The sequence below is a fragment of the Mastomys coucha genome, unplaced genomic scaffold (genome assembly GCF_008632895.1).
Source record: "Mastomys coucha isolate ucsf_1 unplaced genomic scaffold, UCSF_Mcou_1 pScaffold6, whole genome shotgun sequence".
Classification (NCBI taxonomy): domain Eukaryota; kingdom Metazoa; phylum Chordata; class Mammalia; order Rodentia; family Muridae; genus Mastomys; species Mastomys coucha.
This window is the reverse complement of record NW_022196912.1, coordinates 102,659,187-102,672,526: the sequence shown is the minus strand read 5'-3', so window position 1 is coordinate 102,672,526 and position 13,340 is coordinate 102,659,187. Positions and strand designations below refer to the sequence as shown.

General features: G+C 46.4%; 1 protein-coding gene across 11 annotated transcripts in view; it reads right to left on the bottom strand.

Annotated features, from left to right (window-relative positions):
• Positions 1–13,340, bottom strand: part of Adck1 (aarF domain containing kinase 1) — a 159,886-nt gene that overhangs the window by 71,864 nt on the left and 74,682 nt on the right. The window contains exons 3-4 of one of the 11 annotated variants that reach the window (XM_031357317.1): positions 8,023–8,135; positions 2,129–2,202 (exon numbers count right to left, since the gene is read on the bottom strand). The exons of 9 other annotated variants lie outside the window; for them this stretch is intronic. In XM_031357317.1, coding sequence (XP_031213177.1) covers positions 2,129–2,131 — 3 coding nt within the window. In that variant the 5' untranslated portion in view covers positions 2,132–2,202; positions 8,023–8,135. The remainder of the gene's footprint in view (positions 1–2,128; positions 2,203–8,022; positions 8,136–13,340) is intronic. One more of the 11 variants, XM_031357318.1, reaches the window with a different exon arrangement.

Genomic DNA, 13,340 nt, shown 5'->3' with positions numbered 1-13,340 from the left:
CCAGGATCCCTGGAATCCCAACAAATGAGCTGTCACAACTAACTACAAGCACTCAGCAAACAGTAACCGAGTTGCAAATTTAAGAGAATAACAATGTTATTACTAGCAACTTGGGGCTCTCCTTGCCAAAGAGCAAGCCTGCCTACACAGATGCCCACAGGAGTTCGGGACCTGAACTCGTCAATCTGGAAGCTATCCATTTGGGAACTTCATGGCCAGAAAAGCTACAGAGAACCCTTCCCTCCATCTGCCCCTTAATCACACACAGTGAGAAAATGCATAATTAATTTGTTCTCACAGTTGCTCAGCGACCGGAAAAGTGGGGGCATTTCTGGAATGGCTGTTACAGACAAGAATAACAAATGCCAAGGCCATGAGCAGAATAACACACCCAGACAGCCTGCATCCCCTCTTGGCTCGCTGTGCTTGTTCAGGATACCCGCCTGGATGTGGGATGACGGTCTTCTTTTTCACATCCATACAGCCCTGTACTCTCATGGCTGACAGCAGAAATCAAAACAAACCCTCAAACGATACAGGCAAGAAGGCCTCACTCTTAGAAGGAGAGTGAAGCTGAGCAGGATCAGGGGTATGTGGAGAGCATCAGGTAGGGAAGCTAGAGAAAACTGACTATAGGTAGTGGTTAGACGATGTTATTTCAACTTGAGTGGGTCTGAAATCATCTAAGAGACGTGCTTCCCCACAAGAATTATCTGAGGGGAAAGGTCCCCAGAGTGGACAGTACCTTCCATCAGAAGCCCAGACAGAAAGAGAGCTGAGGAAATGCCAATGCTACTTTTGCCTGCTTGCCTTTGCTTCTTGTGACTAAGTGCATCTACTCTACCGCTGTTACTGCTGCCACCACCACCGCTGCTATCCCTCACTAACACCAGAAGCCAGCTTCTTGAGCCTTCCCATGAGAGCTGAAGATTGGTGGGTCTCTGGGAATCGTCCAGCCCTTTGATGCCAGACTGGAACTGCAGAGGTATCCATCCTCCTACAGTCAGAAGCTACGGGGCTCTCAGCCTGTGCAGTGAACAATCAGTCACTGCTGGACTACCAACCTGTCCAGGTCAGCCAATGGAATTATACCACTTTGTATACATTCATGTTGTGTGTTCTATTCTTCTCAGCCTGTGGGTTGCAACCCCTTTCGAGGGTCTTGTATCAGATATCCTGCATATAAAATATTTATATTACAATTCATAACAGTTATGAAGTAGCAATGAAATAATTTTATGGTTGGGGGGTCACCACAACATGGAGAACTGTATTACAGGATCGCAGCATTAGGAAATTCAGAACCTAGAGAATCCTGACTAATACAAATGACACTGACACTTGTTAATCTAATCATGTGTACCAATGACACTGTGATTCCTTAGAAAAGTGAACTGGTTTAGAGATGTAGACAGGAATTACAACTTAAAGTTCTTCAGTGATAAGTAAACAAGAGGTAGGGCAACATATTTCAGGCAGAGGCACCAGGTACAACATTCATTTTATTATTCTCTGGGCTTTGTAATGACATTTGGGATTTATCATAGTGAGATTTGTTTTCCTAACAGACTCAACAGCAGTTCACACCCTGCAGAAGAAAATCAGGCTGCTAATTATCCCACAATCCTGAGACAGGGGGATGAGAGGGACATTGCCCAGGTACACAGTGGTAATCTGCACAGCTTTTGGAAGAAAGACAAAGGCAGGAGAGCACTAGAGAGATAGCAGCACAAGAATTGGACAGATGCTGCTGCCCTTAAAGACAGGAAGAACTGGACTAGATGCTGCTGCCCTCAAAGACAGGAAGAACTGGACTAGATGCTGCTGGCCTTAAAGATGGGAAGGAAGGATCATGCGCCAAGACACCTGAGGCATCTCTAAAAACCAGAAAACTAGTCAGGTGTTATCTTAATTAGAGTCTCTATTGCTGTAAAGGCACCATGACCATGGCAACTCTTATAAAGGACAACATTTTCTGGGTAGTGGTGGTGCATGCCTTTAATTTCAGTACTCAGGAGACAAGCAGGTGGACCTCGAGGCCAGCCTAGTCTACAGCCAGGACTACACAGAGAAATCCTGTCTTGAAAAACAATTAATTAAGGAAAGCATTTAATTGGGGCTAGCTTACCATTTCAGAGGTTTAGTCCATTATTGTCATGAAAGCACTTCATGGTACTAGACATGGAGTTGAGAGTTCTACATCTAGATCAACAGGAAGAGAGAGTGACACTAGGCAGACTTCAGAGTGACTTCAGAGTGACATCAGAGACTTCAAATCCCATCCCTTAGTAACACACCTCTTCCTACAAAGCCACACCTACCCCAAAAGGCCACACCTCCTAATAGTGTCACTCCCTCTGGGCCTACGGGGAGGGGGGCCTGGGGGGATGGTAATTTTCTTTCAAATCATCACAGGTGTGGTGGCACACACTTTAATCACAGCAGAAGCAGGGGCAGGAAGATCTCTTTGAGTTCAAGGACAGCTTGGTCTATACAATAAGTTCTAGGCCCACCAAGGTTACATAGTGAGACCCTGTCTCAAAAAAATGAAAGACAGAGAGAAGGAAGGAAGGAGAGGAGTAGAAGGGAAGGAAGGAAGGAGGGAGGGAGGAAGGGAGGGAGGGGAGGAGAAGGAGGGAGGGAAGGAGAGAGAGAGAATAGAAATAAGAAAAATCAAAGAAATGGATGATCCCCCAGAGCCTCCACAAGGAATGCCACCTGCTGACACCTTCATTTTGTCCACACAGAATCACTCTGGACTTCTGAGCCCCAGTACCCTAAGACTGTATTGTTTTAAGCCACCATTCAATAGTAATTTGTTATGGCAACCACAGGAAACTAACATAGTAGCTGTCTTGAAATGCCTTATTTCTGAATTGGTGTTTCTAAGTGAAATCTGATGGTGCAGTGGAGTCTACACTGGGGTATTTAGCTCACATACATTCTTGGAGGCTCTTCCCCATGTTCTGGCACACTGTCTCTCCCCAACCCCAGCCTCCCTCCTCACCTCTGCCCTGCAATCCTTGAAGCTCTACTCAGGGCAGCTTACACTCTGCCCCTGCTCTGCAGCCCTGTAGGGAGGCTGATATAGACATGGTGAGAATCAGAGTTGTCACGGACACCTGTGTGATGGCGGTATTTGAGGTGAAAACTTCAAGGAAAGTCAGCCTCTTGCCTCTGCATTGTTGTCTGGCACCCCAAACTCAGAAGTGGCCCAGATATGTCTTCGTACTTGTGTGTTAGGAACTCACCAAGATATCATTTTCTTACAGCTAGCAAGAGAAAATTTGGACATTGTTTTCTGACCTTCACCAATGTTTCTAACTATCTTAGTTTAGTGTTTTAAGTATTAGAGAGTAATTGAAAGGTTTCTCTCACTCTAAGACATTAGCTGAAAGAGTTAGGTCAAGATTCTCTTCTACCTGTCTCTAGCAAGAACCAAAGAATTAACATAAGAATATCTCAACAGAGAGGGCTCTACCCCTCTTCTTCTTGCTCTACACCTGGCTTTTAGAAGTCAGGTGACCTGGGTGTGTGGGGGTCGTTTTGTCTACGTGACTTCAGTCTAACACTAAGACTAGAAGAAGAAGGACTTGGACTCACATGCAGGACTAGCACTAGAACTTAGATGGGCTAGGACTCAGATTTATGTACCCACAGTCCCCTGGGCCCAGAGCACTTGGGCCCGGGGGATGCAGCACCAGTTCAGAAGAGACAGCTACTGCTTTAGACCCAGTATGTTTCAGATAGCCTCAGAGGTACCTCAACTGTTGAGCTGTCAGATTTTTCATTTCTCTTTTGCAATGATTGTAAAAGCCTCATGTCATTTTTAAAGAAATACACTCAGATTTTACACCACCCGTGTGTAGTCTGTTTGTTAAAAGCCTTATCTCGTGTCTACCTGGCCAGAATCTCTCGTCTCGCGGAACAAGGGGCCCCCGCGAGACATACATTCTTGGAGGCTCTTCCCCATGTTCTGGCACACTGTCTTTCCCCAACCCCAGCCTCCCTCCTCACCTCTGCCCTGCAATCCTTGAAGCTCTACTCAGGGCAGCTTACACTCTGCCCCTGCTCTGCAGCCCTGTAGGGAGGCTGATATAGACATGGTGAGAATCAGAGTCACACTGGAGCCATATGGCATCTATCCCCATGCACAGCTAGATGACTCTAGCAATGTCAAAAGGTCACATGACAGGGACCTTCCACGGCTTTCAGGTGCAGATCCTGACCATGTACCTGCACGGACGCTGCAAGCTCTTGAGAGCGTCCATCATCCATGCGGCAAGGTAGCATAGACACAGGAAAGGAAACCAGCTCTCCTTTTGAACAGAACCCAGGGGAATACAAAGCCAGCTCTGGCTCCTCTGAGGGCCTCCCAGGCTCCCTTTGCTGGACAGCTCTTCAGACACAGGCCAGGTCATAGAGCCCTCCTCAACCTCACCTTCATTTGTTCCATGACTATATTTTATCTTCTTTGGGACACTGAGCAAGAGCTGAAAAATCTTGCTCCTTCTCTCAACAAAGAATGTACACTGTGCCTACTGTGCTGGGTGTATGATACAGCATCCAGAGAGACCAAGCCCCTGACTTCTTGGAGCTGATGCCCTTGTGAGTTCCATAATTCTTACTCACCTCTTGTTCCCCCAATAATTGACCACTGACCAAAAAGAAAAAATAAAATAAAATAAAACAAAATGTAGCAGGGCAGTGGCGGTGAGGCATACCTTTAATCCCAGCACTCAGGAGGCAGAAGCAGGCAGATCTCTGAGTTCGAGGCCAGCCTGGTCTACAAAGCACAGAGAAACCCTGTCTCAGTGGTGGGTCGGGGCAGTGTACCACCATACACCCAGCATCCCACACAGTGGCTGGCATACCATAGCCGTTCAATAAGCAGTAGCTGCTCAGTTGTCTATATGAATAGTCATGCTTGGATTCTCTGCCCAATGATGAAGCACAGCACGGAGACGTCCCTTATGATCATTTAGATGGTGAGGATGAAGATCCGTCAGAAAGGAAAAGTCTAGGGGAAGGAAGCCTAACAATAGGTTGGGGGAGGGAAGCACATAGATGGGGGAAAGCAGTACCACGGTTCCCAAGCTACTTTGCCTTAAATTAGCCTCAAATACATGCCGCTGTTGTCAGTCAACAGTTTATCTGTATATTTAAGCAAAATTATTCTGCTAATTGGACATATGTCTCATGGCTCTACAAGGCAGAGTCTATTAAAAAGTCTTGCTGTAACAAGCAAAAAGCTTGGAGAGGAGTTTTTATTTGGGGACAGGAAGAGCACTGAGTGGATTTTAATTTGGTAGAAAATAGCTGCTTGGGGCCACAACAGTGAGAAGCAGGAGCGAAGAGCAGCCTGTGACTGCTACTCTTAACAAGCAGTCGGACCACCCTGCAGCAGCAGCAGCAGTGGCAGCGCCCTCCTCCACACCTCATTAGTAGGGTCAGGCTACTCCCACATTCCCATTTTAGAGGTGTGGCCACTGAGACAGGAATACCACGTCCATCCTACCTTCCCAGGTGTGAAGCTGTCCTCCCAGCTCCTGAGGCCTGACCTCCTGAACACATTAACATTAAGGTATGAGGAGTCTTAAATCCAGGATGAACACTCTAAAAGGCTACAGAAGAAATGGCTATGAGTTGAAGGCATGGAAGATAGCAAGGTACAGAATGTCAAGACCTAACAGCCCCCACTCTCTGATGAAGCAGGGGAATCCATGCCTGTGAGACTGGTGGCTTGAGGAGTCCTGGATGCTCCCAACCCAGAAGGCTTTGGAAGGGCTATCCCATGAAGCCCCCACACCCACCCCCCAAAAAAACAAATACAGCTACATCCTAGCCTCTGGGACCTAAAATTGTAACCTTATTTGGAAAGAGGACTTTTGTCAATGTTACTGATCATTTTCAGATGTGATCACCTACACTATCTGGGCTAGGAGGGCGCTATGCCTAAGCCCAATGGCAACTGTCCTTACAAGAAAGACAAGGGAAGATAGAAGCAGAAATTGCAGAGATGCAGTCGCAGGGCTGCTTGGGGCTTCCAGAGGAAACCAAGATTCTTCCCTAGGGCCCCCAGAACCAGCCCAGCCCCATTACTCTTTGACTATGGACTTCTGGTCTCCAGGCCTCTAGGAGAATAAACTTCTGTTGTGTTAAGCCAGTCATTTTAAGTCATTTGTATGACGTTCATGGGGAGGTAGGTAGTCACTTAACTAACCTATGCCAGGCAGAGTTCCCTCATCTGAAATGGGGCTGGCCAGGGAAAGAAGGAATCAGCTGGAGGAGGAACACAGCAGAGCTCAGTGGGAGCGGGAAGATCAAGAACAAAGTATAATGCTGTATGTATGAGGATGACAGTGGGAAACCCAGTACTTCATATTCTAACCTAGGAAATTTACTTTAAGTTCCTTTACAATGAGAACAGTGGTATCTACCTTGCTGTCGTGATGTTAAGACAGATAACAGAGTCCTTAGCATCATACCAGTCTTATAATTAGTGTTCAGTACATGTGAACAGCTATCTGCTCTTAGCATCAGAGAACCTGTCTCACTAGGCTGGAATGCATCGAAGACAGGCAAACTCAGTAGATGCTTGGTTTCCGCATCTCCTTCCCTGTTGAGGGCCTTGCATTAGGTGTAGACTCTGTGAAGCTCTCTGTGGGGAATGGAATGGTCACCATCCCCATTACCTATGGAGACAGGGATGAATTAAAAGCAACTTCTTAGGTGCCGGCAGTGAGAAGGCACTGCAGATACACACATACAGGTACTCAGCTAACACAGTCAGAGGCAAACACCCTTACCACCAGAAGTATAGGGGCATGCTACAGCCACAGCCTTTGGAAAGGGTTGTTGTTCTGGAGCAGCAGAAGTAAACCCCATCCCACCAGGCGTCTGTGAGCCTGAACCAGTCCCAGGAGACCAAACAAGAGAAATTTAAAAGATCCAAGAGCAGAGTAGAAAGAGAGTGGCCAGACTCAGCAGGGAAGAGAAGGCAGCAATGGCAGGTAGGTGCCAGCCAGGGTCTGAACAACCATCCCCTAGAGATGGCTTTAGGCTTGCTTTTCAAAAGAGGACCTTATGCCAGTGACAGTGTGGAAAAACAGGGTGCCAAAGGCAAGCTGTAGGTAGTATACAGAATGCGATTAGCACTCCACCAAAGAAGATGGAAGGTAGACAAGAAGGCTCAGCAGGTAAAGATGCTTACTGCCAAGACTGAGCACAAGTTCAGTCCTGGGACCCATATGGCGAAAGGAGAGGACTGACTGCTGCAACACACACGCGCGCACACACACACGCGCACACTCTCAAAAAGTGGTTCACTGGTTAAGAGCACTTGTTGCTTTTGAAGAAGACCCAGGTTCAATTCTCAGCACTCATGGTAGTTCACAGCCACCCATAACCCCAGTCCTAGGGGATCCTATGCCTTCTTCTAATTTCAGTTGCCACCAATCATACACATGGCACACATACATACATCTGGGCAAAACATGCACTAATAAAATAAAAGAACTAAGTCTAATTTTTTTTATTTAAAAAGAAGAAAATGAGTTAATGGTGTAATTTCACCAATATTAGTTCTTAAATGTTCCACATGTTTTAAAATACAACATCTATATGCAGATATGACAAAATAGAACACTATCAATGCATGGTTCCTAGGCCACTAATGAGCCTAGACCAAGTAAGAAGGTACTGGCACGTCCTTGGGCCTACAGAGAAGTCACCACAGGTGAGCCCAGTATTCAGGGACACTGCAGTCCCACCATGCTTTCCCCTCAGGGAAGGCAGTGTGGCCCCTAAGTCTCCCAAAGCTTAGCCCTGTGGACCAATCTCAGGATCAGAAAGGCTTCAGGATCAGAGCCCCTCCATAGAACTGCATGGATAGACTTAGGGACACAGGCCAAGAAGAAAGTACCAGCTCAGTCACAGACTGCCTCCCTCACCCCAGAGAACCAATCCTCGGGTGACCCCACCCCAGGACACTGCATGCAGCTCGGGCTCTGCAGAACTTACCAGACTCTGGGGAAAGCCAGTCACAGAGATAGCGAGGATTCAGTGTCCCTTCTCTATGCAGAATGATTGCAGGTCAAGGCTCAGGATGACAATGGAGAGCAGAGAACGGGGGTCTGAGGGGTACAGCGTGTGAAAATCCACTGAAAAGGGTCCACACCAGGTGGATAGGCATTGCATGTGCAGGGGGACGGTGGGACAATTACACAGTCCCCCTGCTCCAGATGAGGCTCCAGCATGCAACCGTACGCAGGGCTCATGCACCCCTAGCTGGGAACCAGTTCCTGATGGGTTACCTTAGATCCACCCCATCTCTCCTACATCCTGCTGGTGAACCCCGCTCCCAAGTTTCATAGGAGTGGGGAGTCTCAATAGGGCATGATGTTAACCTCTCTTCCCTCCCTTCTGCTTGGGACAGAGGGATCACTGATTAGACTGGTGGGCGGCAGCTTGTCCAGCTCATGCATGCTTCCTCCCTTCTTTGCTTTCTGGATCTGCTTAACTGCCCTCATATCTGGCTTGTCTATCCACAAGCCCCAGTAAGGAAATCTATCCAGTTTGGAGGTGATGTCCAGCAAGCTGACTCAAACCTCATGCTACAACCCAGCATTTATCAGTAACACAGCTGGCACTGATCGCCTCCTTATGGCATCCTGTTTCTCCTTGCCTCTGCTTCTCAGGCAAGAAAAGAACGGATTACCCATTACCTCCTCAAAAGTCTTAATACCACAGTAATTAAGAGAATACATCCTGCCGAACTGAAGCACCTCACACAGGTTCAGTAGTCTCTGTTCAGTAATATAAAGTAAGGTCAGCTGAAAGGCTTCATAGGCCTGGTGCAGTCAGTCGGGATCAAGGCACCTTCCTGTATTATGACATCCCCACCATCATCTCTGCCTCTCTATCTCATACTTCAGGAGGGTCTGTCTGTTTCTGTCTCTCTGACTCTATGCGTGGTAAATGTCTGTCTGTCTGTGTCTGTGTCGTCTGTGTGTGTGTGTGTGTGTGTGTGTGTCTGTGTGTCTGTGTGTGTCTGTCTGTCTATGTGTATGTGTGTGTGTGACTACCTCTCTTAGTCTCTGTTTCTTTTCGGTCTCTCTCTGTCTCTTTCTCTCTCTCTCCCTATCCCATCAACAGAATAAAAGCTAAAGTAATATTCAGGGGACTGGAGAGATGGCTCAGTGGGTAGGAATACCGACTGCTCTTCCGAAGGTCCTGAGTTCAAATACCAGCAACCACACGGTGGTTCACAACCATCTGTAATGAAATCTGATCCCTTTCCTGGTATGTCTGAAAACAGCAACAGTGTACTTACATATAATAAATAAATAAATAAATAAATAAATAAATAAATAAATAAATAAGAAATATTCAGTAACTAGTGACTTTAAAGATACTAACTCACTGAAAATTTATCAAAACAGTGCTTGAGAATGTTCTATGACTTTTTACTCCATGATATGAAACCTGGCCTCAAGTCTCTCTGTGACTTGGCAGTATGTCCATGTTTGTCCCCACAAGTTGATGTTTGAACAGTCTATTCCCAGCTTGTGTTGCTATTTTATGGGTGGTAGAGCCTTTGGGTGGGGCTTGGCTGGCAGAAGATAGCTAGCAGTGGGCCTTTGAAGGTTTTGCCAGCTTCCATCTCTGGCTCCAGTGTTCTGCTTCCTGTCTGACTTCATGTTCACACGGCCTTGCATGCCCACCACGATGGACTGAAATGTCTCTGAAACTCTGAGCCCAAACAAATCTCCCCTCCTGTAAGATGTTTCTGTCAGATATTTGCTCAAAGCAACACAAATGTAACTGAAACACACTGAACTAATCTCTACATCTATCACATGGACAGTCCCCCAAATCATGCCCACAAGCCCCAGCCAAAATCAATTTGTCCCTGACAGTATATGTTTCAACTCCACCTTTCCAGGGTCAGCTTCAATACTGCCTTACTATACAACCTCACCCATCTGAGGCCACTCTGCTCTGGTAGGCCTCAGGAACCTTGTCTGCCTTAGAACATCTATCTATGGCCGGACCACCCAGCATGCACCTCATCTCATCTGTCTTAGGCTGTCTAGAGTTTAATAAACAGGAAATGTACTAAGAAAGTAAGTGCTGGTTCTTACTGTCAAAGACAAAAGTGTCACAAAAGGAACAGGAAAGAGCCAAACTAGAATGTGGGGCTGGAAGAAAAAGAAGCAGGGGCCTTTCCTTCTTGGGATACACTGGGATTCTATATGAATGGAGATGAGATAAAGAAAGCAAGAAAAATAAAGAGCAGGCTGGGGAGATGGCTGAGACAGTGAAGTGTCACAGTGTAGGCCAGGAGACCCTGAACTTGGATCTCCAGAACTTACCTAAAAGTCTATGTATGACAATACACACAAACAAGAGAAGAGCTGGGCAAACCCCTGAAGCTCACTGGCTGGCCAGCCTGGCTGAGTCAATGAGCCATACGAGCAGTAATAGACCCTGTCTCAAAGACTAAAGGTGGAAATAGATCAAGGAAAGATATCCATCATCAATCTCTGGTCTCCAAACATACAAGCTTATTCATGCACAAGTACACACACACACATACACATACACAAACACAAGTACAGTCATATATACACACACAACACAAAACATAAAATAACTAAGGAGCCATCAAGGTTACCTTGTGTTTCAAGATCTCATCTACAAAGAAAGTAATTCAGTACCAAGTTTCTCCTCTCTGTTCACTCAACAGCTGAGGCCAAGACCATTGTCCACACTACAGAAGGGATGCAGAGGTCCTTGGCAAAGACTAAGACTAGGTGAGAAGGCTCCTGATCCATGATGGCTCCATTTCAACCCTGGACCACACAAACCTCTCTCTGCATCACTTCCCTTGAATTATTGATCATCCTGTAACCTATCAAAATGCCAATCATACGTCAACTCAGACAACATTCTCCAAGAGTTCCCTGTATTACCAAGTTTTAATTAATATTAAATGCAAATCACCTTAAGCAACAAAAAAGAACCTCCTGAGGACATAACTGGGGAGTCCAGTGAGAAAGTGGCTTCGAGTCTTACTCAATACAGGAACTCAAAGAACTCAACTCATGAATACCAACTTCACTCACAGATGGGATTTTTCATCACAGTGGCAAGATGGCTCCCAGCAGAAGCAAGCCAACAGCCTACACTCTCAGTTGACCAGACAGAAAGAGAACTTGAAATTCCAAAGGAAATGTCTTGGACCTAATAATGTTCACTGGCCAGAACTGGCTCTAGGGTCCATCACTAAATCAATTTCTAAGACAAACTCATATAATATGTGAGTGTACACGTGGGTATTTGAGTGTGGATGAGTGCATTTGTGTGAAGAGAGAGACACACACCCAGAGACAGATAGACAGACACAGACACAGACACATAGATCGCCAAAGAAAAGTCCAGTTGTTCCCTATGAAGAGAGTACTCACTACAGCCCGATCTCTCATTCAGAATCAGCTCCATACTGTCCTGTCACCTCCAGCCTTTTGACTGGATGTCTATACTCAGAGCAATGTCCTTTTGGAGAGTGAACATGTCCAGTCACACAAACCTCAGCTATAAGCATCTAGGCATCAGAAATGCAGTTCTCCAGAGCCCATCCTTAAACCCTCAGTTGCCTAGCATTGCCATGTGCTTTCTCTTCTTCTCCTCCATGATGCAGTGAGTCACAAAGCCAGCCTGCCGATGCTAACCCTGAAAATGCTTCAAGTCACTGACTGCCGCAGCCTTGGCTCTAACAGACTCTAAAACCTGGAGATGCAGGCTTGACACGTGACATGATGATGCTGAGCCTCCTTTATCAGCCACGATGAGAACTCTCCTGCAGTATTTAGTCATGCTCTTCTGTGCCTGCTGGATTCCCCTTCCCAGGGACAACCCCTAGGAATCAACTACACCCTGTTATCTAGTGCATGGAGCCACCACATGCTGCCCTCTCATCAAAGGCCTGGCTGTACCTTCCTCACCAGGTCCCCAGAACTGTTGAGAGTTGCCCTGGTGCTGTTTGTATTCTGATATTAATTCTGTTTCCTCAAGAGGGGCTGCCCCAACAAGGGGTGAATCAAATACTCCAGTCATGTCATGTGAACCTTCTCCACATTTTAACTGGTCAAATAAAGACTAGAGCCTGTGATTGGGCAGTGGAAGGGAAAGGTGGGCCTGGAGGTTTCAGAGAGTGGAGGAAGAGAGGGAAGGAGAGGAAGAAGACAGAGGAAGAGGAGGTAGAAGGAAAATAGAACAGAACTATATGGCCTGGAGAGCCCAAGAAGCAAGGGATCTTATAGCTGGAGAATAGAGTAGTGTAGTGGTAAATCTGCCCAATCTAGGTGTGCAGCTTATAAATCTTGTAACTGAGTTGTGTGGTTTTTGCATGGGATTATTGGGGTTGGAAGTTTACTGCAACATATTGGTGCCCATCATATCCATCATATCGATTAGAACCCAACTAACCTAAGATAAGATTACACTGCCCCTCCCTGCACTCACAATAAATAGCTGCGGCAGTAATCTAAGGCTGCAGCAATGAGTGGATTGAAAGCTGACTGGGCCTGAGAGGGGCTACAGAGAGGATCCCTCCCCAAGCCCCAGACAGGCAGGGGCAGCAACCCAGCCTGCCTACAACTGGGCTTGGGCAGAGCCAATGTAGGATTCCCAGGAAGGGACAGGGGACCCTGGAGTATAACTGCCTGTGAAGTAGTCTTCAGGAAGACACAGTGACCTGACTGGGGCATCTAAGCCTGAGGGAGCCCCTCCAAGCTTGCTTCCCTACACTGGACAGTCAGACCTGCTCTCCCCAACCGCTTGCACTGCAGGCTACCTGACATCAGTGTGCACTCTGCCAGCTGCAACCCAAACAAAAGACAGAGAGCCTGCTCAGAGGCACAGACGCCTCTCCCAGCAAATAAAAGAATCTGAGAGGACTGCAGTGTGCTGAACCAAACAGCGGAGGGAGACAAAGGTACAAAAGACTCTGGATCAGGTAATCAAATTATAAATTGATAATAAACATATATATACATCTTTAAGTATATACATACTTAAAAATGAGAAACACAATAAATATCTTTGGGGCTTTACAGGATGTTATTTTGAAAGGTTCAACAGGAATGGATTTAAAGGAAATAGACACCCTGAAATATACGGTTACTGCAATAAATAAATTCTCTTGATTTACTATGTCTTTTCAAAAGACAGAACCCTAGATAAAAAAACCACATGCCTTAGAAAATGGACTAGAGCAAACACTAGAGAAGTTCATAGGTGAGACTGAGCAACAGACAGATAAACTTAAGACTTGG